The following is a 23,479-nucleotide window of genomic DNA, read 5'->3' on the forward strand; positions in this document are numbered from 1 at the left end:
AAAACATTTTGAGATGGGGGTCTGCGGCCAAATACATACTGTATCTAAAAAAGTTTTCTAAATCCTAACAGCAGGCCTATATCCTATGTATATCAGTGGTGGTGCTCCAACATGACCATGTCAGGACCCCCAAAATGATATGTATTTGGCCGCTCTATGAGCTTATATATCTGCTATCTTTGAATAGCCAAAGAAATCTTAAAATGACACAGACGCGTTCTCGGTCTTTGCGTCACTAGACCCTATTGCTAATGTAATTAACACTCTCCTCTCCATGTGTTTGTCTCACCCTCGCCCTCCTATCAGGCTCAGCGTAAAGACCTGTACATCCAGGAGCGCTATGGACGGTACAACCTCAGCGACCCCTTCCTCGCCCTGCAGAGGGACGGCGAGGCCGTCGGGGGTCAGAGCAAGGAGACGGCAGGCTGTTCGTCCTCTTCCTCCACCTCCTCCAACCCTCTGGTGGTCCTCAAGCTGGTGGTGAGCCACTGCAGGAGGATGCAGGAGAAGATGCTGGCCCAGCTGGCTGCAGCCGAGAGCAGGCACAGGAGGGTAGGTGTAAAAAAAAAAAATGTAATGGTTTCCTAATACCGATACCAGCAGTGGTGGAAAAAGTACTAAATTGTTTTTACTTGAGTAAAAGTATCAATACCACAATGTAGAAATACTCTGTTACAAGTAAAAGTCTGGTATTCAGAATTTACTTAAGTAAAAGTACAAAAGTATTGGCATCAAATTGTACTTAAGGTACCAAAAGTAAAAGCACTCATTATGCAGAATGTCCCATTTCAAGTTTTCAAGTGTATGCAAATCTTTTGAAAATAGCAGATCTACAAGCTCACAATGCGTCGCGATGCGACGCATTGTGAGCTTGTAGATCTGCTATTTTCAAATGGCTGAAATATATATAGGGCTGAAGTTGTTATTGTATCGCCTAAATGCCTAAAATGCTGGTATTCGTATCGGCGAGCGTGCCACTCTATGATGTTTAATTTACAGTAATATTTTGAATGCTTCAGTTGACTGTTTTATACTCTTACTGTACTACATTATTATTTTACTAACTTGTAGCTGCACTTGAACAATTATTAATGGACTGAGAGTACAAAACGGTACTGGTCCATTTGGTAACCCCCCCCCAAGGAACCCTGAGGGTCCATGGACCCCACTTTGAGAACCACTGTCCTAGATTTGTTTAAATTGCATACTGTTATCGGATATTGGATCCATAAGCAAGTTATAGATAGGTGTCAGAATGAAACATCTCCTGTAAATGGTGCATTTATATACCGTCTTTCTCCAAAGAGCTTCACAACATGCGTTACATTCACCCATTCACACACCGATGGCAGAGGAAACCATGCAAGGCACCAACCGGCTCATGTCTTGCTCAAGGGCACTTTGACACTAAACCAGGGGGAGCTGGGGATGGAGTGTTGTGTTGGTAGTAGCTGGATTTGCTCTGTTTGTGTGGATTATGTAAATAGCTTAGTTAAGTGTCTTGCCTTTGAGTGGTTGCCTCCTCTAGTTTTAGTTTAGCCTACTTCAGATTGAAAATCACTGTGGTGAAGATGCTTTTTGAGTGCTAGTATGATCATTGTGTTTGATAGTTCAGACCTTCCTTTAACCCTTATGAATGAGGTTCAGTGGAACTATTTAGTATATGAATTAACTGTTGAACTAATTGAATAATGAAGTAGGATAGAGGACAGTGGACTGAAAATAATGACAATATCATTTATAATCTTGTTATTTTAATATAATATATAATAATAATTTCCATTTGATTTTGAGGAACTGATACAAATATTATTCTTGCTATGTTCAGTAAAATAGTCAGAATACAAAGAATATAGGTCATGTTACTTGTTTTTGTTTTGGAACGTGGTATTCATTATTTAGCTGAACTTAAACGGTTGTTTAACTAAATTGCTGTCACGATCTCTGTTTACCGCTCAGTAATTATGTTGCTTCAAAGAAACCATAATTGACTATAATGCCAAACAGACCATGCTGCTGGGTTGACTCTTACATTCATGTCCCTCTGTCTCCCTCATGTGGTTGCATCAGGTCATTGCAGATCTGGAGGAGGAGAAGAGGAGGCATGCTGAAGACACAGCGGAGGGGGACGATGTGACTTACATCCTGGAGAAGGAGAGGGAGCGCCTACAGCAACAGGTGCCCTAGCATAATGATATCTATAAAAATATATACCTTTAGGTATAGAGCGGATCCTGCTCTATACCTGACTTTGTCCGTGTTCACCGTCAACGTTCTGATTGGTCAGACCCGTCAACGCTCTGATTGGTCAGACCCGTCAACGCTCTGATTGGTCAGACCCGTCAACGCTCTGATTGGTCAAACCCGTCAACAAAGTGATTGGTCAAGCTTCACATGACACGTGTGTTTATAAACACATTATAAACACATATCGATGACAAAATGTATCAAAGGCGCCGCTACCTTCACACAGGATGTGATTTTTTTTTACCATAGAGCTAATAGAGCCAGCCTGCTTGCTCAGGGGATACATTGAATCTTGACCATCAGGTCAAAATTCAGATCCTGTATCTAGGTGAGACATGACCTTTGACACGATCTAAATGGCTCAATAGAAGAGCAGGGAGACAAATACAACCACGATATATTGGTTGTATTTGTCAACCAATATATCGTGGTATTATTGTACCACGATATATTGGATATATTGTATTAACAATACTCTACCATGAAGATTGCACAAAATTGAAATGTATTCTTTACAAAAGCTACATAGTGAGGCTTTAACACATCGCAACATGCTGATAGAACACAAACATGCTATAAACACACAAGCAGACAATCACACTGTTCCTGAATATAAAAACAACATAGCTAAGAATCATGAAAGTGAGGCTAAAACACTAACCTGGCGTCACCACCAGGCTTTCCACACGGAGGAAAAAACACGAGTTGTCCGTGAACTCCAAATCAGAGTAATTGCTACTGTCTATGAGATCCAGAATATACTGACTCTGAGGAAGATGTAGTTCACAATCTAAAAGTCAGTCAGTTGAAAGTGAAATATTGTATATATAAGTTCCGAGCTGCTCCAGTGTCCTCTCCTTCTTCGCTGCTGTTCTGTACCGTTCCTGTGACGCAGACCTGTGTTATTCTGGCTGAGGCACGTGGTACCCCTTTCTTCCCAGAATACAGTTTAGTGATTCACCGTAATCAGCAGTGGAATGTTGTTGTTGAAAGTTTGTTGACTGCAAACAAACAAAGCACATGGGTACTACTGATGGGCGGTGAATTGGACGCTGAAACCAGGGAATAATAGGGACATTGACGATGACGATTTTGGGCCCTGCATGGTAATGTTACTCTCCGCCCACACAAGACAATACTTCAGTATTTACAATTTTCTTCTACCCCACAACATATCTGAGACAAATATTGTACTTTTACTCCACTACAATTATATGAAAACTTTAGTTACTAGTTACTTTGCAGATTTTGATTATTATTACAAAATCACTTCAGTCCTATATATATTTAGGACATCTGAAAATAGCAGATCTACAAGCTCACAATGCATTGCGATGCGACACATTGTGAGCTTGTAGATCTGCTCTTTTCCAAAAGGTTTGTATACATTTTGAACATGTGAAATGGGACATTCTGCACAATGACTACTTTTACTTTTGGTACTTTAAGTATATTTTGATGCCAATACTTTTGTACTTTTACTCAAGTCAATTTTTAATTCTGGACTTACTTACTTGTAACAGAGTGTTTCTACATTGCAGTATTGATACTTTTCTTTTAGTAAACTTTTTTGTTGTACTTTTACCACCACTGCATGGAACTAAGGTTTCATTATGGCTGTTGACTGTGGAAACAAGGCGTCATAAACTATTGGGTAGTGAGCAAACAATACTACATTGTACTGTTGTACACTACCAGGGCTATCATATCTCTGGCTCAATGAGAAGAAAGTCCGGAGGTCACTGGTTCGATCCCTGTCCCCGACGATGTGTTGAGGTGATCATGATTTGGCATTCGTAGGCTTATGAGTAGTATTTCTTGAGATTAGGGGAAGGCATAGTTTTACTGAGGTTAGGGTTAGTGAGGGTTTAAAATGCTCATTTGTTAATTGCATGGTCTTCTTTCTCTCAAGTTCAGTCTTCTATGTTTCTATGGCTTATTGTGCATATTACTTATCATTGCTTCTTTCTTTCTTCTCTCTGCAATCCCTGGCCCCGTATTGTCGCTGCTTGCAGCTATATTTCAGATGAGTTTTTCTTGACCACAAATGCCAAGGATGTGATTTAGATAGCATGTTATTTAGACAGATGCTAGGTTTGATTGGGGTCCTAGATAAAAGAAAAAGAAAAAAATGTATCAAATGAGGGTCTGTGGCCTAATCCAACCATTTCAGGCCGCAACTCCCAAAATAATTTGAACTGGGGACCGCCGACCCTGTCAAGCACTTCATTGTATGGAGTTCAGGCATTACATTTACTTTGACTCGTTTCCACAGATAAATATTGTTTTTATATTATTTGACAATTTGGCCAATGTTTGACCAGCTTTTATAGTAACGTTCGTTGATTACTTTTGATGCAGTAATGGTCTTTTTTTTCTCCTTTTTTAAAGTATTAAAAAGGTCTTAAAAGTCCTTAAATTGTCATTTACAAACCTGTGGGTCCCGACCCACAGGTTGAGAACCACTGGCCTAATACATATCAAACTGGGGTCTTTAAAATGAAAAAGGTTGAATATCACTACCTTTTTTCACTGACGAAAATAAAAACTAAGCCATGATGTCTAAAACTAAAACTAAAGACTAAATATATTGACAATTTCGTCAACAAATAAAAACTAGATTTAATTGTTAAGGAGGGAATAGTGGAGAAGACATTCAGTAGAACACGTTGTGAGCTTGTAGATCGGCTATTTTCATCACGCAACCAAGTGTAAAATCAGCCATTACGACGCCATCAAGGCCTGCCAAAATAACTTTTTGTTATTTTGACAAAAGCAACTGTAGATTTAGTCGACTAAAATCTTATATTTCGTCAACTAAAACTAGACTAAAACTAAACCTTTTCAGATGACAAAAATATGACTGAAAACTAAACCGAATTGCATTCAAAAGGCTATGACAAAAAACAAGTCAAAATGTGCTGTCAAAATCAACACTGCTGCATTAACATGTCATGTCTCTGCAGCTGGAGTTTGAGAGGAGCCAGGTGCGGCGCTTGGAGAAGGAGCAGAGGAGAGTAGCTGAGCAGCTAGAGGAGGAGCGGGCTCAGCACAAGCAGCTGTCCTGTGCCCTGGCCAAGGAGTGTAAGTGGGCCAGCGCCAGGGCCCTGGAGGAAGGACACCGCGTCACCGAGCTGAACCGAAAGCTCGACAAGGTTGGGACGGTTATTAAAGATATATCGAGCATCATTTATTCTGTCTGTAACCTTTAAAAATGTGTGAAATTGCTGCCTGTGCCAATTGAAATCATTAGATGGTTCCTCTTTGTAAAGGACTGGCCCAATAGGCGGCTGGAAACCGCACAGAGTCAGGTGTAAATTGCAACCAAAGTGCTTTTATTCATCCAAAGTGTACAGGTTAAGGGCATCAGCAGCGGAATGTGGCATGGTGGTCGGCAGCTCCACCATGTCCTTGTCCTACAACTAAAACTGAGTATGTTTGTTTCTGGCAGCCTTTTATACTCAGCTGAGCCAATCAGTGTGAGTCAATCAGTGTGGGTTCAACCATGTTGCAGGTTACTCCAAACATGCAACAAATCTAACCCACACATTCCATTAAAACATCTGAATCAATAACCCTGGCAAAAACATATAACTTAAGTACCCTATGGCAAAACAAACATTATCACATTATTAGCAGCTTCCAATATACAACACAAAACCCCCCTCTCTCTTCTACTGTGGTGCAGTCCACCCATATATGGTGCTCGGGCACCCTGGGGACTCTTTTGCCCGAACACCCTGGAACAGACAGACATAAGCAGTATTAAAATCACAATCCAACATCCCATATATATTGCCAAATTATATTGCACTAAAACATATTGCACATTCCTCTTATGATCCAATATCCTACTGTCAAATATACTGTGCAAAAGAGTAAAGTGCAAATTAGTGTCAATTATCAGTAACGGAGGACCTCTTCGTTACACTCTTTTTGTACCTGGATGTAGAGTCCAATCAGACAATGTATACTCTGCTTTTGATACCCCCCCCCCTCTGGTCATTTATTATCGCCGTTGGGGATATGTTTTATCCTTTCTTCCCGTCAGACTGAATTAAATACATGCATTTCATTTTTGGAACTGCACAATGTCTAATATTCATGTTTCACTGCATGTTTGACGTAATATCACAATTTAGCAATTTAATTAACTACATTAAAACAATAACGATATGTCATAATTTGTCAAGATTTTTCTAAATTTGACATTTTTTTATATAATGTTCCTTATTTGTCGTACGACGAAGTATAGAGCTAAGATCTTTTTTTTTTAACCCTGTGTAATTCTTTCTGGTATAACTGAACTCAATGTGGTTTTGATATCCAGGAAAAGGAGGCGTCCCAGGCCCTGAGAAAGGAGCTGGAGGAGGAGAGGAGGAGAGCCCTGCGGATGGAGGCCAGGGTGGAGGAGCAGCTGGCCGAGTTCGACACCGAGCGGGAGCAGCTCCGCTCGCGGCTGAAGAAGGAGGAGGCTCACTGCTGCCAGCTCCAGCAGCAGGTATATGAATACAAGGCTGGTTGTTGACGGCACTGTGACCAGTCACTTTACATCATTAAGCCATTAAGCCATTAAGACCGGGGGACGCATCTGTGTAACCACTTTATCCATACTTTATACTTTTAGCTATTCAAAAATAGCAGATATACAAGCTCATAGCGCGGCACCGAGTGCCGCGCTATGAGCTTGTAGATCTGCTATTTTTTTTTTTATCGTGTTTTTTTTGTGCAAATCTTTGAATATATATCTATAAAGCAATTGTTTTTTACTCAAATCTTTGCTTCTGGGGGTCCCTGGAACAATCTTTTTTTGAGATGGGGGTCCGCAGCCAAATACATATCGTTGTGGGGCTCCTTGACACTGACATTAATATTATAGCAACATAAGTGTTACAGAAAACTGTTTTAAACTGATTTAGAAGACATTTGTAGAATCCCCAGAAGCAATAACATTTTAGCTAGAAATGCTCGCTTTAAATATATATATATTCAAAGATTTGCACAAAATTGTTCACGATTTTTCCAAAATAGCAGATCTACAAGCTCATAGCGCGGCACTCGGTGCCGCGCTATGAGCTTGTAGATCTGCTATTTTTGAATAGCCCAACGAAATCTAAAAATGACACACAGATGCGTTCTCAGGTCTTAAAGAGTTAAGACCAGGAAAGTACTTGTCATTTTAAGATTTCTTTGGAAAAAAAAAAAATAACGGGAACCTTCCGATTACCAAGTGGTTACTGTACCCCTTGAGCCACTGCTGCCCCCTAACTATAATCTAGTTACCTCTGCCAAGGAGGTAATCGTGGATTACAGTTCTCAGTCGCCATGACTGATTGCGGTAATTTGGTTTCCATAGAGCTAACTAACTTATAACCAGGTTTCCCACGGTCATGGAAATATTTAGAAACTAGAAAAAACAGTTTTCCAGGCCTGGAAATTAATCAAACGTTTTGGAAAATATTTGGATATACAGTACATTATTTTTGTCTAACATTGCGTGAAATATATAACATGGTAGAATGTAGTGCCGCGCTGCACGAGCTGAGTGAGCCTATTGTACAGTATGCAGGACGGCGAAAAGAATAGATCTACAAGCTAACAACACCTTGCAACGTGTTGTTAGCTTGTAGATGTTTTTTTTTGTCACCTGACACCTTTGCTGGAGTTCTGTCTATTGATAGCACACTGGTGTAAGAGCCTCAGCATTGCACCGTGATTGCTATAGACCTAGAAATGTGATAAAAAATACTTTGGAAAAGTTACTCAAAAGTTTTGGAAATTCATTGTTGAAAATGTGAGGGAACCCTGTATAACTACAACACTGCTTCTCTGCACCATGTAGCTGCACTAATAATTTAGATATGTGTCTCTGCCAGGCCGAAGGCATGGCAGAGACTATGTTTTCGAGACTATGTTTTTATTTTTACTCTTACAGATTTTGGCTTCCAAAGTTCGCAGTATTTTAAGCTATTAAGACCTGGAACGCATCTGTGTCACTTTTTGATTTGAGCTAAAAAGCATTATTTTACACTTTGGCTATTCAAAAATAGCAGATCTACAAGCTCATAGCGCGGCACCGAGTGCCGCGCTATGAGCTTGTAGATCTGCTATTTTTGAAAAATCATGAACATTTGTAACTCAAATCTTTGCTTCTGGGGGTCCCTGGAACAACATATTTTGAGATGGGGGTCCGTAGCCAAATACATATACATTTTGGGGTCCTTGACGTGAAAAAGTTTGAAAACCACTGACATAACATACGTTTTTTTCAAAAAACTGTTAGGATTTAGAAGACATTTTGTAGAATCGGAACCTCAGGCCTTAATGGGTTAACTATGCAGTCGTTTTAGTGATAGTGCACATGGTTTGAGCCCACCAGATTATTTTGTTTACGGTATATCATCTCATGTTTTGTCATCTAGTCTCATATATCTCAAGACAAGACACCAAAACACATGGGGGGGAATTAAATAGATGGAGAAACATTCTTGCTAACGTTTGATTGGTGTAAATGTTTCACACTGACCACCACATCTCCTCTTTGGAGATAGATAGCTAACGTAGGTGTCGTCTCTCCTCTCCCATCCAGGTAGAGGAGCTGAGGAGAAAGCTGGAGGCGGCGAACACAGCGGGAGGAGGAGTGAGGCAGGAGCAGAAGGTCAGTGGTCAGTGGTCAGTGGAGCCAGGGAGAAAGGAGGAGACGCTGACCAGGAGAGTGCCACTGGCCAAGACCAGAGCGGACACCATTCAAGTGGAGGACATTGAGTTGGAGGAAGGAGGCCTCCTGCCCGTCTGGCCCGGTGTGAACGGTCACCACTGTCCCACGGAGACCAACGGGCACCACCACCCCGATAATAGCGTCCTCTCAGAGAAGCTGTGTGTGGAGAACAGGGACGACACTGTCGCTCCTCCCGTCCTCCCTCACACCCTCCAGACCTCGCTCTCCCCCAGCGGTACGGACACCTCTTCTCTCTCCCCCTCCCCCTGCGCCTCTCCTGTCCCGGGCAACCAGTCACCAGGCGGCACCAGCCCCGTCCCCGGAGGCTACCAGTCATCCTATCAGGCCGGCATCAACCAGCGCTTCCACGCCGCTCGTCACAAGTTCCAGGGCACGGCGGCGGACCCCGAGTCGCCCCAGTCTCAGTCTCAGTCTCAGTCTCAGCCTCAGTCTCAGCTTCAGCCTCAGTCTCTGTCTCAGCCTCAGTCTCAGCCCCAGCCTCAACTTCAGCCTCAGTCTCAGTCTCAGTCTCAGTCTCAGCTTCAGTCTCAGTCTCAGCCTCAGTCTCAGCTTCAGTCTCAGTTTCAGCCTCAGTCTCAGCCTCAGCCCCAGCCTCAGCCTCAGCAACAGGCCGGCCAGCCTGCAACGTCTCCCCAGTCCTCAAAGGAACCCTCCCCATCCCCCAGTCCCTTGCCGGAGGCCAGCCCGGTGAAGCAGCTGGCCCGCAGCACCGTCACCCAGGTCCTGTCTCGTTTCACCACGGTACAGCAGAGCGTGGCGTCCAAACTCACTCCCACGCCCAACAACTCTCCCTTCGGCACGGACTACCGCAACCTGGCGGCCCCCTTGTCTCCGGTGATCGGGAGGGCCGCCTCCGGAGGAGTTCTCCCCCCCCAGGGCGTCAGGTCGCCCATCATCCCCAGGGCGGATAGGGGAAACCCTCCGCCCATTCCTCCCAAAAAGCCCGGCCTGGCCCAGGCTCCGGCCTCGCCCGCCCCGGTGCCCAGGTCGGCCGGTCACTTCGCCGACAGCCCCCCCCTGTCGGGCAGCTGTGGCCTCACCTCCAGCCAGGAGGGAGTCAAGGAACTGGACATGGTGGTCTCCTCTAATTAAGTTTGACCAGTTGATTGACTGATAGCTCAGTTAATTAGCCAACTGCTGCTCTGCTTGTGAAATATGATGCAATCTACAGTATATCAGTGATTCTCAACCTTTTTTCTTTTCAAGGACCCCCAGTTTGATACACATTAGACCAGTGGTTCTCTACATTTGCCCCAAAATAATCATATTTGAACTGGGGACCCCCCACCCTGACAAGCACTTGGAATGCATTACATTTAGTTTGACTCAGTGCCACAGATAAATATTGTGAAAATAGCTGATCTTGTAGATCAGCTATTTTCACAATTTTTGCCACTGTCTTCTATTATTTGACAATTTGGCCAATGTTTGACCAGATTTTATAGTAGTTTGTTGATTCTTTTTGATGCAGTAATGGTATTTTTCATTTCTTTCTAAAAATATATATTTTAAATATGTTTCCGTGAACGGAAATGACGAACAGACGACACTGACAGTTTCGGAGACTGTGGAACAATAGTCTGGCTACGCGAGACTTAACACATCCCCATGTATCTCTGGGACACCAATCTACACTGTAAAAATACTCAGTGTTTATTTAACTCAGACCCATATACAGACCCATAAGGGTCCATTTAGACCCCTGGTACCTGTACCCTATGTTGAGAAACAGTGATCTACTATATATCATTTTGATTAACCCATTAAGACCTGAGGCCGCTTCTAAACATTTTCTAAATCCTAACAGTTTTTTGGAAAAAAATATAAAAAAATATTTTCACGATTTTTCAAAAATAGCAGATCTACAAGCTCATAGCGCGGCACTCGGTGCCGCGCTATGAGCTTGTATATCTGCTATTTTTGAATAGCCAAAGACATCTAAAGTGACACAGATGCGTTCCAGGTATCAATGGGTTAAGGTACTGTGTTATCTTTATGCTTGTTATGAGCAGAACTTCCCTTCAACACTGTCCGGTTATTTTGTATTCATATTTATTTGTTTGTTTTTGTGTGCAGTATTGAAGTAATTTGTGCTGAGCTGGTACTGTTAACAAATCGTTTTAGCCTTACGTCATGGAATGGTTTTTGAATGTGCCATTCTTCATATAAAAAAATAAATATATATATATTATTTGTGTTAAATATGAAACAATGTTGTATAAAGCAGGTACGGCTAATCATTTATTTGATGGTGTCATATATTCCAAAGAATAGAAAACAAACAATCTATGGCTCTTTACCTACTTTATCGCCAAGTATTACTCCTATTACACCAAATAGCCTTTGGACCAATGTATATTGTTACAAATGAGTGTGCACTCATAGCTGTCTTTTATAAGAATGTATAGTTTATTTTTTACAACTTTTTTTCAGTGATTCATGTATAATAGTTTGTACAGAGGCATTCATTATTTTGTACTGCGCTTCATGTATCATTAATGCATTAGTAGTGGAGGTAGGCTGGAGAGGTGAGACCTACTTAACCCATTAAGACCGGGAAAGCATCTGTCATTTTAGATTTTAACCACTTTAACCATTATTTTATACTTTGGCTATTTTTGTGCACATTTTTGAATTATATTTTTTAAATTTGTAAAATATTTTGTTCCAGGGACCCCCAGAAGCAAAGATTTGAGTTTTTAAAAAAATCTAAAGAATATATGTATTCAAAGATTTTTCACAAATGTTCAAGATTTGTATAGCCTAGAATAGCATAAAATAATAGTTATAGCTATAATAAATCTAAAATTAATAAATAAATTATATGAAACTATGATGAAGTATTTTAGTGACTTGTCATACCAAAACACTATGTTTGTTATCTTATCCTTTTACAATGTTATACATGCTGGAAAGTGGCTCAATCAATAAATTGATCACCCTAATTATTTGGCTTGTATTTATTTATTTACTTACCAGTATTTTTTTATATTGCAGGAACATGGTGCTGGCACTAGGTGGCAATATGGGATCTGAGTTGTAGTTTTACCACAGTTAAAGTTACTTTAAATCCAGGATGGTATTCCTTATAATATAAGGAATATTAAAATAAAACAATAGCATGCTATTATGTTGTTATGTTATATTGTATGTACAGGTAGGCATGTGTTACCTTAATTAATTACGACATAATTGCAGTGTTGCATTTAATTGCATTTCTAGCCTCTTGGACTCGACGCAGCAGACAGAGTAAAGACAATAATATGTTTGTTAGAATTTCTTGTATTGTAGATCCAGGTAAGTATTATTATATTGAGTTATGATAACTCAAAATACTACATCTATTCTAGGTGGAAGGATTGGAACACTACTGTGTATTTATCTAATTTTTAAAGTTTCCTGTTCCTCTTACTTTCATCTGTGTACTTTTGTGTGTGCATGCTCGCATGTGTGTGTGTGTGCGTGCGTGTGTGCGTGTGTGTGCGTGTGTGTGTGTGCGCGCGCGTGTGTGTGTGCACGCGTGTGTGTGTGTGTGTGTGCGTGTGTGTGTGTGTGTGTGTGTGTGTGTGTGTGCATGCGTACGCGTGTCTGGGAGGCTAATGGGACAGCGGTAAGCGAAAGAATACTTCAACTCCTGCTAAGTCACTTGTGCAAGTGCAACACAGTTATGAAATCCATATACGGGAATGAACAGAAATAGAAATAATGGATGTTATTCTGCACTTCATCTGGGGGTATAAAACATGCATTGATGACATTCTTGGGGTGGGTCTTTAAATGATCCCATCTGACAAAATGAGAGAGCTGGGGACGGTGTGGGAAGTTGTGAAACTACAAACAAAGCAAACTGCATTTTTCACACACAAAAAATATTCACAAAATGTGAAAGATATTTGGGGATTGATTTCCTTGGCCTGCATAGTGTACACGATAAGTTTGGCGCTGATCGGTGTAGTAGTTCTCAAAACCTTTTAATTTCAAGGATCTCCAGTTTGGTATGCATAGCATATCAGGCCATGGACCCCATAACCCTGAGAGCTGGTTCCATTTCTACATACACTCTCATTTACAGACCTGTAAGGGTCCATTTGGTTCCAAACTCTCAACCATTTAGCTGGGGAGCGGGGACCCCCTTAAGGACCCCCAAATGGACCCTTATGGTTCCATTTGTTCACTCTCAGAGTTACAGACCTGTAAGGGTCCATTTGGTTCCTAACTATGAATAATTTAGCTGGGGACCCCCTCAAGGACCCCTGGGGGCCCCCCGGACTCCACTTTGAGAACCACTGGTGCAATTGTTTGCAAGAATAGCCGTGAAAAGACACACATTTACACACAGCCACACTTTGGGGGACATGCCGTACATACTGTATGTATGGATGAAGGCTCTTTTGGACCCTAACCCTATAAACCTAACCACATTCTAGGCACCACACCGTAAACATTAAAGGGGAAGTGTGAGGTTGCATAAAGGCGGTTTGTAGTGATACGCTGTGCTGAGGAAACAACATCTTGGAGGACATGGCCATTATTCACAAGCATGTTTTAAAGGCTAACATCCAAAAGAACACATGAAAAGCTATTGGAGACAACTGTTGAGTGTGAAGGTGGTCTAGTAGACATTTTGCAGAATGTTTACCTGTTTTTTTTGCCAAATGTTTACCTTTTACGATGACATGCCTGGAGTGGTTTGAAGGCTAACACGTCACAGAGCACTTCATTTGTTGCGTGTGACGTTGTTGAGGTCCAGTGGTCTAGTACTGTCTCTCTATGCAGAGGTTCCTGGTTCGAGTCCCCATGGCATCCTGTGGATAAATGCTACTTTGACATTTTGAAGACTTAATATAAGCTTCAAAGCACTAGTTGACAGCAACAGCAAGCAGCTGTTTGGTTGAGTGATGTTCAAATATCTCTTTTGTCTTCTGCATCTGAAATGTAAGCAAGATAAGTTTTTTCAAGGCATAAATTCAAACTTTTAACTCAGGAAACAGGGGGAGAGACACAATCCCTCCCGATGGACCTCCGGTATAGCCTACCTTGGTGGCGTGGGAATCGAACCTGCCAGCCATAATAATAATAATGGATTTTATTTATAATGCCCTTTACATTTGTGTAAATCTCAAAGTGCTAAAGCAGATCTAAGCAGATCTACCGTGATGCACCATACCATGCTATTTCTTGATCAGGTTGCCCTGGTTGAGCTTAGACTGGTTCTATTAAGGCAAGTAAAACTAAATTCATGCTGTTCACTAGGGTTAAAACCACCAACCTTAGCGATATAGTCATAACCTCTTCAAGTGGTGCTACCATAGAAAGGGTCTCGGAATACAATTACCTGGGCATCTGGCTAGATAGAAATTGTGTTTTAAATTTCACATTGATAACCTTGTCTTCAAATTGAGACAAAAAATTGGGTTTCTCTATAGAAATAAATCATGCTTTCCTGCATCCAGTAGGAAAACAATTACTGAAGCCACTTTTCTCTCGGTTTTAGACTATGGAGACATTATTTATAGAACTGCTGCTCCGTCAATTTTAAAGCGCCTCGACACAGTGTACCATTAAGATGGGTCACTGGTGACTCCTATGGTATCCACCACTGTACACTCTATGGGAACGCAGGCTTATCCTCTCTATCTGAGAGGCGTGATAAGCACTGGTATCTATTTATTTTTAAAGCCATATCAGGAATGCTCCCCCCTTATATTTGTTCTATGTTGGTTCAGAACCCTATTACATACCAGACCCGCTCGAGTGACTTCCTGACGCTCAAGGTTCCTTTTGTGCAGACAGAGTTAGGCAAGACAGCATTTTCTGTCAGTGCTCCATCTGCCTGGAATGAGCTCCAGAGGTCCTTGAAAATCAAATCACTTCCATCATTAGGTAATTTCAGGTTAATGATTTCCAACATTTTTGTGCAGGATTGTAACTGCTTTTTTTTATTAATTAATTTTGGTAAATCCTGCCTGCCTCTCAACTGTACTCCGAGCTGAACTAAAGGTTATGATGATGATGATATGTTGCTATTTTGTATGGTATAGCCTTCAAAAGTGTTTAACTACCGTATAGGCCTGAGACTCAAACCAGGAGCCTCTTCGTTCAGAGACACAGCACTGACCACTGCACCACATAACCTTCAACCCGTCTCTCTTACTGCTGATAATTCTGATGATTTGGGTTTCAGTCTAATCTGATCTCCATTGACTTCCATTATAAAATTCCACTTTTGAAAAGTTAAACATTTCAAGCATAACATATACAGTATGTGAAAGGGAGTTACTTCCTTGGTATACTGGCAGTGTGCACAACACATTTGGTGTTGATCGGTCCAGCATGGTCTGCAAGATTCACTCTGGACACACACATGCCAGCAAAATGTGGAATGCCCTACCAACAGTCATAAAAAAGTGTGAATCCTTACTCTCCTTCAAAACCTCTCTAAAAAAGAGCACTTACAGGTGGCAGCAATTCGTAGACTATAGAGCACCAGTGGACCGTCTGTCTGTCTGTCTGTCTGTCTGTCTGTCTCTCTCTACCTCATTTAGGAGCGGGGCTGGGAATGGGGGACGGGTCACCTCTTCTCTGCTCAGCTCACCTAATTAACATTCCAGCGTGGGACAGCAGGCCCGCATCCCGAAGCCAACGCCGGCCCGTTTGCTACTCCAGCAAAGCCCGCTTTCCCTGGGACTCCGTAAACACAAGGCTCAGCATGATGAGCTGTGAGGGTCCTCGTCCGAGCTGCTGTGACAGCCTTGCATGGCCACAAGTTGTACTCTACAGTACTACACTGTCTTGTCAAACGTCTTCATTTCAAGGACCTCCATAACTCTGAGAGTTACAGACCTGTAAGGGTCTATTTGGGATCCTGAAATCCCAAAATGGTAGCACATCCAATTTCAATTAAATGGAGGACAAAGTACTTTGAGAACCACTGCCCTATACTAGACTGTACTAAATCGTAGGCTACTGTAATGTTGTCTCCTGCTAGGGAGAGTAGGTAGACATTTATTTTGACCCGTTTTCTTTTCTGTTTTTTCTCCTCGTTCTCCCTCTCTCTGTTCCCCTCTTTTTTCTTTACTCGAAACCACAAATGATGGAGCTTGCACAAAACATTCACCCCCTTCTTTACACCTTGTGAGGATGTGCCATTTAGCGGCTGGAAATCAGTACAGAGCCAGGTACTAGCTTGCAACCAAAAGGTGTATTTATTCACGCAGAAAATATATACAGGAACAAGTACACCACATCAGCTCTTCACTCTCAACAGACCTCTCTCAATAGTGGCAAGTGACTGCCTTTTATGCTCAGCTGAGCTAATGAGCCAGCCTGGACTATACCATTATAAGGGGTGTTCTAACTCAGAGCATAACATAAATAAACATACAATACATAAATAAACACACCATAAATACTTAAATACCCTTAACCCCCACAAGTATATTAAAACTGACAACAAAATACTCTTTCCCCTCTACTACAACCAAAAGCAACTCTAAAACACATCACAACCCCCCTCTGTCATTCTAACTTGGTCCAGCCCAATTACACTGGACAGAACAGCTCCACTTGAACAGTAACTGTTAAGATTCCAATCATCACTCAACATTACCTATCTTACACCATACATATTGCACTCAAGTCTCTATTGCACTCATTCTATTCTACACATTGCATTGCCCCTCCTGATTACCACTAAACATTTGTCTCCAGATGGAACTACATAGCTGAGTGGCCAGCTCAACAAACAGGAAACACAATTCAAATGTTCAGTTACAAATGTATTCAATCAACAATAAAATCAGGACTGTGCCAAATACAACTGTGCAAATAATTAAAGTGCCAATATCTAAAGTGCCCATATGCTGTGCAAATATTGTTCAATTAATAAGGGTTCAACTACATGTTTAACATAAACTGCTCAAAAAAAGTTCGGAAACTTAACTTCGGCCAATTATATCTCCCCTTTAATAATACCAATTGGTATTGTGTTTTATATCATTTTTATCGTTGATTAGTCACCTTTACAAGGAGGTACAGCTTGTAAGGATCGGGCATTCGTGGAATGAGCAACACAGCTAAACGTGTGGGTAGCGCCTCCAAAAAATGTGCCAAAATCACCCAATATGCTTCTGTTGGTAATCGCTCTTGTTTTGAGCAACCTGCCAGCACACACCTGCTGAGAGGTGTGTGCCAGTAGTCACAGGTGTGTGACTGCCTCACCGGTGAGTGACTAGCACCTGAACATGGGTTCTGCAACTTTGTTGAGTTGGAGTGTGTATGCTCCAAGCAGCAACACTGCCCCCATGGAAAGATGCCACGTTTGTCCCTTCAGGATAAGGCCTGTGCAATAGGGCAAGTGAAGCTGATGATTTGTTACGCAGATTACGCATTATTTGATGTCAGCCCTGGTACCATTTGCAGGCAGGTGTGTGCCAGTCACAGGTGTGACTGGCACCTGAGCATGGGTCCTGCAACTTTGACGTCTGTCTTTGGTTCCGTTGTGCAAATCTGGCCTGTAAATCTATGGTTCCTCAGTTAAGCAAGGGGTCTTGGGTTGTTGTCTTCCTTGTTGACTTCACCAGTCTCACAGAACTTGGTCCTAAGTTTGCAAATGGTACCTGGGCTGACACCAAATAATGCTGTCACTCTGATTCACTTGCCCTATTACACAGGCCTCATCCTGAAGGGACAAACGTGGCATCTTTCCATGGGGGCAGTGTTGCTGCTTGGAGCACACACACTCCAACTTAACAAAGTTGCAAAACCCATGTTCAGGTGCCAGTCACTCACCTGTGAGGCAGTCACACACCTGTGACTACTGGCACACACCTCTCAGCAGGTGTGTGCTGGCAGGTTGCTCAAAACAAGAGCGATTACCAACAGAAGCATATTGGGTGATTTTGGCACATTTTTTGGAGGCGCTACCCACACGTTTAGCTGTGTTGCTCATTCCACGAATGCCCGATCCTTACAAGCTGTACCTCGTTGTAAAGGTGACTAATCAACGATAAAAATGATATAAAACACAATACCAATTGGTTTTATTAAAGTGGAGATATAATTGACCGAAGTTAAGTTTCCGAACTTTTTTTGAGCAGTTTAGTAACAGAGGTCCTCTCTGTTACACACCTGTAAACCTGTGTTGTGACAATAAACTAATTCTGTATTGTTAGAACCAAAAAACAAAAACATCTGCACACTAGTTTAAAGCTCCCAAGACCGAAAACGTTGCGCTATTAATAAAATATTCTTGGGAGCTTTAAACCAGTTTGTGGATGTTTTACCTTCTCCTTGATTCTTGCCTTGATATCGAGCACCTGACCAAAAGCCAAGGTCCCACTTCAAAACATTTGTTTTGTAAGTGTAGATCAGAAATTAATCATTAAATAAGAAAGGAAAAAAATCAAATGGCCTAAGATAGCTTCTAACTTAAATTTCAGGTAGATTTTGCTTTCACATAATGGTTAAAGATTTTTATAAACAGGCACCACTTTTTTATACATAAAAAAATGTGTATACTGTAGCCTTATGTGCACAGGTAGATTAGCTGATTTTTGATTCTCTTAATAAGAAAAAGAGGTCCAGTATACATATCAAAAGTTTAGCGCTTATGAGTTTTCGGCTACGAGCATTCCTCAGAGCATTATTGGTGTGCCAATGAAAATTTAAAAAATGTGGAAATGTGAGTACTTTGTCCTCCATTTAATTGAAATTTTGGGATGTGCTACCCTTTTGGGATTTTTTAAAGTTCCTTCTTTTGATATTTATCTGATTCTCTTGTCAGGGTTCAAACAGTAAGATCATCAGAGATTGCATTGACAGTGTGACAGGATTCGGCTGTGTAAGCCAGTATCATGGTCAGTATCAAGTTAGTGTCATGGTCAGTATCAAGTCAGTGTCATGGTCAGTATCAAGTCAGTGTCATGGTCAGTGTCATGGTCAGTGTCATGGTCAGTGTCATGGTCAGTGTCATGGTCAGTGTCAGGTCAGTATCATGGTCAGTGTCAGGTCAGTATCATGGTCAGTGTCAGGTCAGTATCATGGTCAGTGTCAGGTCAGTATCAGGTCAGTATCATGGTCAGTATCATGGTCAGTGTCAGGTCAGTATCATGGTCAGTGTCAGGTCAGTATCAGGTCAGTATCATGGTAGTATCATGGTCAGTATCATGTCTGTATCATGGTCAGTATCATGGTCAGCATCATGGTAGTATCATGGTCAGTATCATGTCAGTATCATGGTCAGTGACATGGTCAGTATCATGTCAGTATCATGGTCAGTATCATGATCAGTGTCATGATACTCTCAAAGTGGGGTCCAGGGAGTCCCCAGTAAAATGAGTTAATATAACATAAACATTTTTTTGACCACTTTAACTCTATATACATATCGGCTATTTAAAAATAGCCGATCTACAAGCACAGAACGTGTCACAACTTGTAGATCTGCTATTTTCAAAAACATTCTTGAAAACTGTGCCAATGTTTTCATATAACATTTTAACAACACAAATCTTGTATGGAGGTCCCGACTCCCTGGCACAAAATATTTTCAAATGGGGGTCCGTGGCCAAAATACATATTAATTTGGGTGTCCTTGACATGAACATGTTTGAGAACCACTGTCCTAAACAATACTTTCATCAGAATTCAGCTGTGTAAGCAATGAGTCATGACCTTTAGTGGGTTTGTGGTCCTCCTGGTAGGACACTAAAGACAAGTGAGGAGATTACAATTCTTATTTGGGTCCCAGTCCTTATAAATATGCTCAAGACAGACCAAAATAGCAAGGGACTGATGCAAAGAACTCTAACTCCCATTGGGGACGCTTGAGCAAATTAAGTGGGACGCTGTCCGTGTGTTTGTGTTTAGCGTGTTTGTGTGTGCGTGTGCGTGTGCGTGTGCGTGTTTGTGTGTGCAGGTCAAGGAGGACACATGTAACGTGACTTGATTTAAAGGGAAAATGTACAGCTGTCCTCACTGGGACTCCTGTAACGACCAAACAATGATATGCCTGCCTGTTTGTCTGTCTGTCTGTCTGTCTGTCTGTCTGTCCGGGACAGGACAGTTCAGACGGACGTCCGTCCGTCTGAACTGTCCCATGCTATCCGTCCTCTTGTCTCTCTCAGCCATGATCAGCTCTGTTACTGTCACAGGAAATGACACAGACTGGTTCCACTGTATGGTAATCCCAGAATCTCTCTCTCTCTCTCTCTCACCCCAGTCTTTCTCTGTGTCTCTCTCGCACCAATCTTTCTATCTCTGTCTCTATCTCTCCCCTTGACTCCTTCACTTTTCCTAAAGTTAGACCAGGCCATGAGATGGTCCCAGAATAGGACCCCGGGGCCCCAACACTGAGCCCCCTAAACACCACAGCTGGAGCGGACCGGGGGGTGGGTGGGGGGGGGGGTCCAGAGGGAGGCCTGCTCGGTGTTCTCACTGCCATCACCTGCTCCCTGTAAAGCAATTTGTTATAGAGATGTCAGTGTCAAACCCACAGCTTGTCCCGGGGCAAAGAAAGACAGGGTCACATGTAATGAGGATCTGAGTATCTCCATCCAGATATGACATAACTGAAGGACAAAGGCAAGGCAGCTGGCCAATGTGTGCGCATGTGTGTCTGCGAGTGTGCTTTTTTTGTGTGTGTATCCGTGTGTGCGGCTGTGGCATGCGGTGCGTAATGTGTGCACACGAATGCTTGAGAACGTGCGCTGTCCAGTGACACTAGTGACCATTTGAAGTGTCCCAGTTGAGGACAGTGCACCTAATTTATACTCCGTCATACAGTGGTGTCCCTTTGCCAAAATAGTAGGTCTACAAGGTCACGTGTTGTTGTGACTTGACGCATTGGGAGATGTAAATCAGCTATATTTTTGGCACGGGACAGTGTCGTACGACTAAATATAAACCCGGGTTAAACATGACATGCCTCATGCTCATGATGTGTGATGAAATGCATGTAGCAAAGTAGCCCTGCCTGAAGATCAGGAAGCCTTCTCCTTTAGATGAGCTGATGTTTGGTTTACTTTACGGGAGTCACAAGTTTGAATCCGGGTGATTCCATTGGGGGCTCGTCCGGGACCAGGTTTCCCAGTGAAGGAAGGGCAGGCCAAAGGGAGGATGAACATAGCAGAGCAGCCCTGCCTGAAGTCCAGGAGCCTAATATCTCCCTTGGCTATAGGGGGATTCCCTTTTGGGTAAGCGGAGGATGCTGGGTTTTGAAGACCCAGGTTTGTAACCATGTAATAATAATAATAATAATACATTTTATTTGTAACGCACTTTATATTTGAAACAAATCTCAAAGTGCTACAGTATGCTTATTCATTACGTTTGGGTGGGAAAGAGGAGCAAAAGAATCCACTTACAGTAGTATAGTATGACAATGGAGTGCCCCAATTTCCCATGGAACTATCTGCACACACACACACACACACACACACACACACACACACACACACACACACACACACACACACACACACACACACACACCATCACCTCCACTGTCTGTGTGGTGTTATTTTTAGGCAGCCGCATTGTTTTTGACCTTTACTTAGGTCTGTGACTAATGCCCCATGGATTTGTTCTTATTAAAATGACCTCACACACGCTTGCAAGCCCAGTTCACACAGACACATGTAATGCTCTACCCCTGTCGTCCTCTTTCTTAAACTTTCTCTCACATGCACAGGCACGGGCGTGTACGCACTCGCACTCGCACGCCCGTGCGCTCGCACACACGCGCGCACACACACACACACACACACACACACACACACACACACACACACACACACACACACACACACACACATGCACACACGCATGCACGCACATGCACACATTGTCTGTCTGACTAGCCTGGCTGCTCCGTGGCTGAAAACACAGCTCCTAGCAACAGCAGCTGAACTAGTAGGCATACAGGCCTGGAGTGTCCTTGAGACGGGCCATTTGTTTCCACATTATGCTGATGAGATGAACGTGTGATCTGATCAGTGTCTCAAGTGGGCAGAGATGGACGGACGGCCACTCAGAAGCAAAACCAGTGGTGGAAAAGTGACTAAGTAGTAGTACATGTACTCCAGTTACTTCAAAACATTACTAAGTATTGAAAAGTGGAGATACTCCAGTAAAGTATAAAATACCTCAAAATGTTACTTTTACTGTAATTTTACTTTAAGTGCAGTACTTGATTACATGTACTTAGCTACTTTCCACCACTGCAGTATCCCATATCAATCCTGGGTTTTCTGTGTGAGAATGGTAGCTTATAAAATTCAGCCTAAAAAGAACCATTCAGAGGTTACATTTTCATAAAATGTTATGACAAATTGCTTCTTTTTATTTGTACTTTTGGAAATGTTTCATGCGTCATACCTAACCTTATTTAAATGTTTGTAATTTGGTGAAGTTTGACCCGGTGATGAGCCTTGACTGTTGACGTTGACGTTATCAATAAATTACATTGGGGCCGATGAGTCTGCGGGTTTATTCTTTTTCTTCATGTTACTTTCCAACCCAGCACCTCAAGCCCACATGCAGCCCACGCGGGACCCAAGTGGGCTTGCCCGCTTCCAACCCACGCCCAGTTAGCCCACATGCAGCCCACGCGGGACCCAAGTGGGCTTGCCCGCTTCCAACCCATGCCGGTTAGCCCACATGCAGCCCACGCGGGACCCAAGTGGGCTTGCCCGCTTCCAATCCACGCCCAGTTAGTCCACATGCAGCCCACGCGGGAACCAAGTGGGCTTGCCCGCTTCCAACCCACGCCCAGTTAGCCCACATGCAGCCCACGCGAGACCCAAGTGGGCTTGCCCGCCTCAAACCCATGCCGGTTAGCCCACATGCAGCCCACGCGGGACCCAAGTGGGCTTGCCCGCTTCCAACCCACGCCCAGTTAGCCCACATGCAGCCCACGCGGGACCCAAGTGGGCTTGCCCGCCTCAAACCCATGCCGGTTAGCCCACATGCAGCCCACGCGGGACCCAAGTGGGCTTGCCCGCTTCCAACCCACGCCCAGTTAACCCACATGCAGCCCACGCGGGACCCAAGTGGGCTTGCCCGCTTCCAACCCACGCCCAGGTAGCCCACATGCAGCCCACGTGGGACCCAAGTGGGCTGGCCCGCTTCCAACCCACGCCCAGTTAGCCCACATGCAGCCCACGTGGGACCCTCATAATTTGCCCAGTTCAAGCCCATGCCCACTTGGTACCCAAGTAGCCCACCTTGTACCCATATGGGACCCAAGTGGGCGTGCTGGCTGGGAAGTGATGTGCGTATTCTATTAGTTTTTGTATAATTTGGTGAAGCCAAAAAGTGTGAGGTGCCAGAAACTCCTGCTCTGCTTCAAGGTGAAGAATGAGTTCAACAGCCTAATCAGAGTTTCATCTGACAGGTGTGATGGTTTGTATGAGGACATGCGCCAAGAGGTGCTGGATGGAGACCAATCACTCTAGTCTAGACCAGGGGTCTTCAACGTTTTCCAGTCCAAAG

General features: G+C 43.0%; 1 protein-coding gene across 1 annotated transcript in view; it reads left to right on the top strand.

Annotated features, from left to right (window-relative positions):
• LOC311049598 (CTTNBP2 N-terminal-like protein) overlaps positions 1-10,264 on the top strand; it is a 42,295-nt gene extending 32,031 nt beyond the window's left edge. The window contains exons 3-8 of the mRNA XM_084063272.1: positions 307-552; positions 2,071-2,178; positions 5,214-5,402; positions 6,578-6,748; positions 8,837-9,402; positions 9,652-10,264. Of these exons, the coding sequence (XP_083919398.1) occupies positions 307-552; positions 2,071-2,178; positions 5,214-5,402; positions 6,578-6,748; positions 8,837-9,402; positions 9,652-10,078 (1,707 nt within the window). The 3' untranslated portion in view covers positions 10,079-10,264. The remainder of the gene's footprint in view (positions 1-306; positions 553-2,070; positions 2,179-5,213; positions 5,403-6,577; positions 6,749-8,836; positions 9,403-9,651) is intronic.
• Positions 10,265-23,479: the final 13,215 nt, after the last annotated feature.

This window comes from Gymnoscopelus microlampas (genome assembly GCF_963454915.1).
Source record: "Gymnoscopelus microlampas genome assembly, chromosome: 7".
NCBI classification, from domain to species: Eukaryota; Metazoa; Chordata; class Actinopteri; order Myctophiformes; family Myctophidae; genus Gymnoscopelus; species Gymnoscopelus microlampas.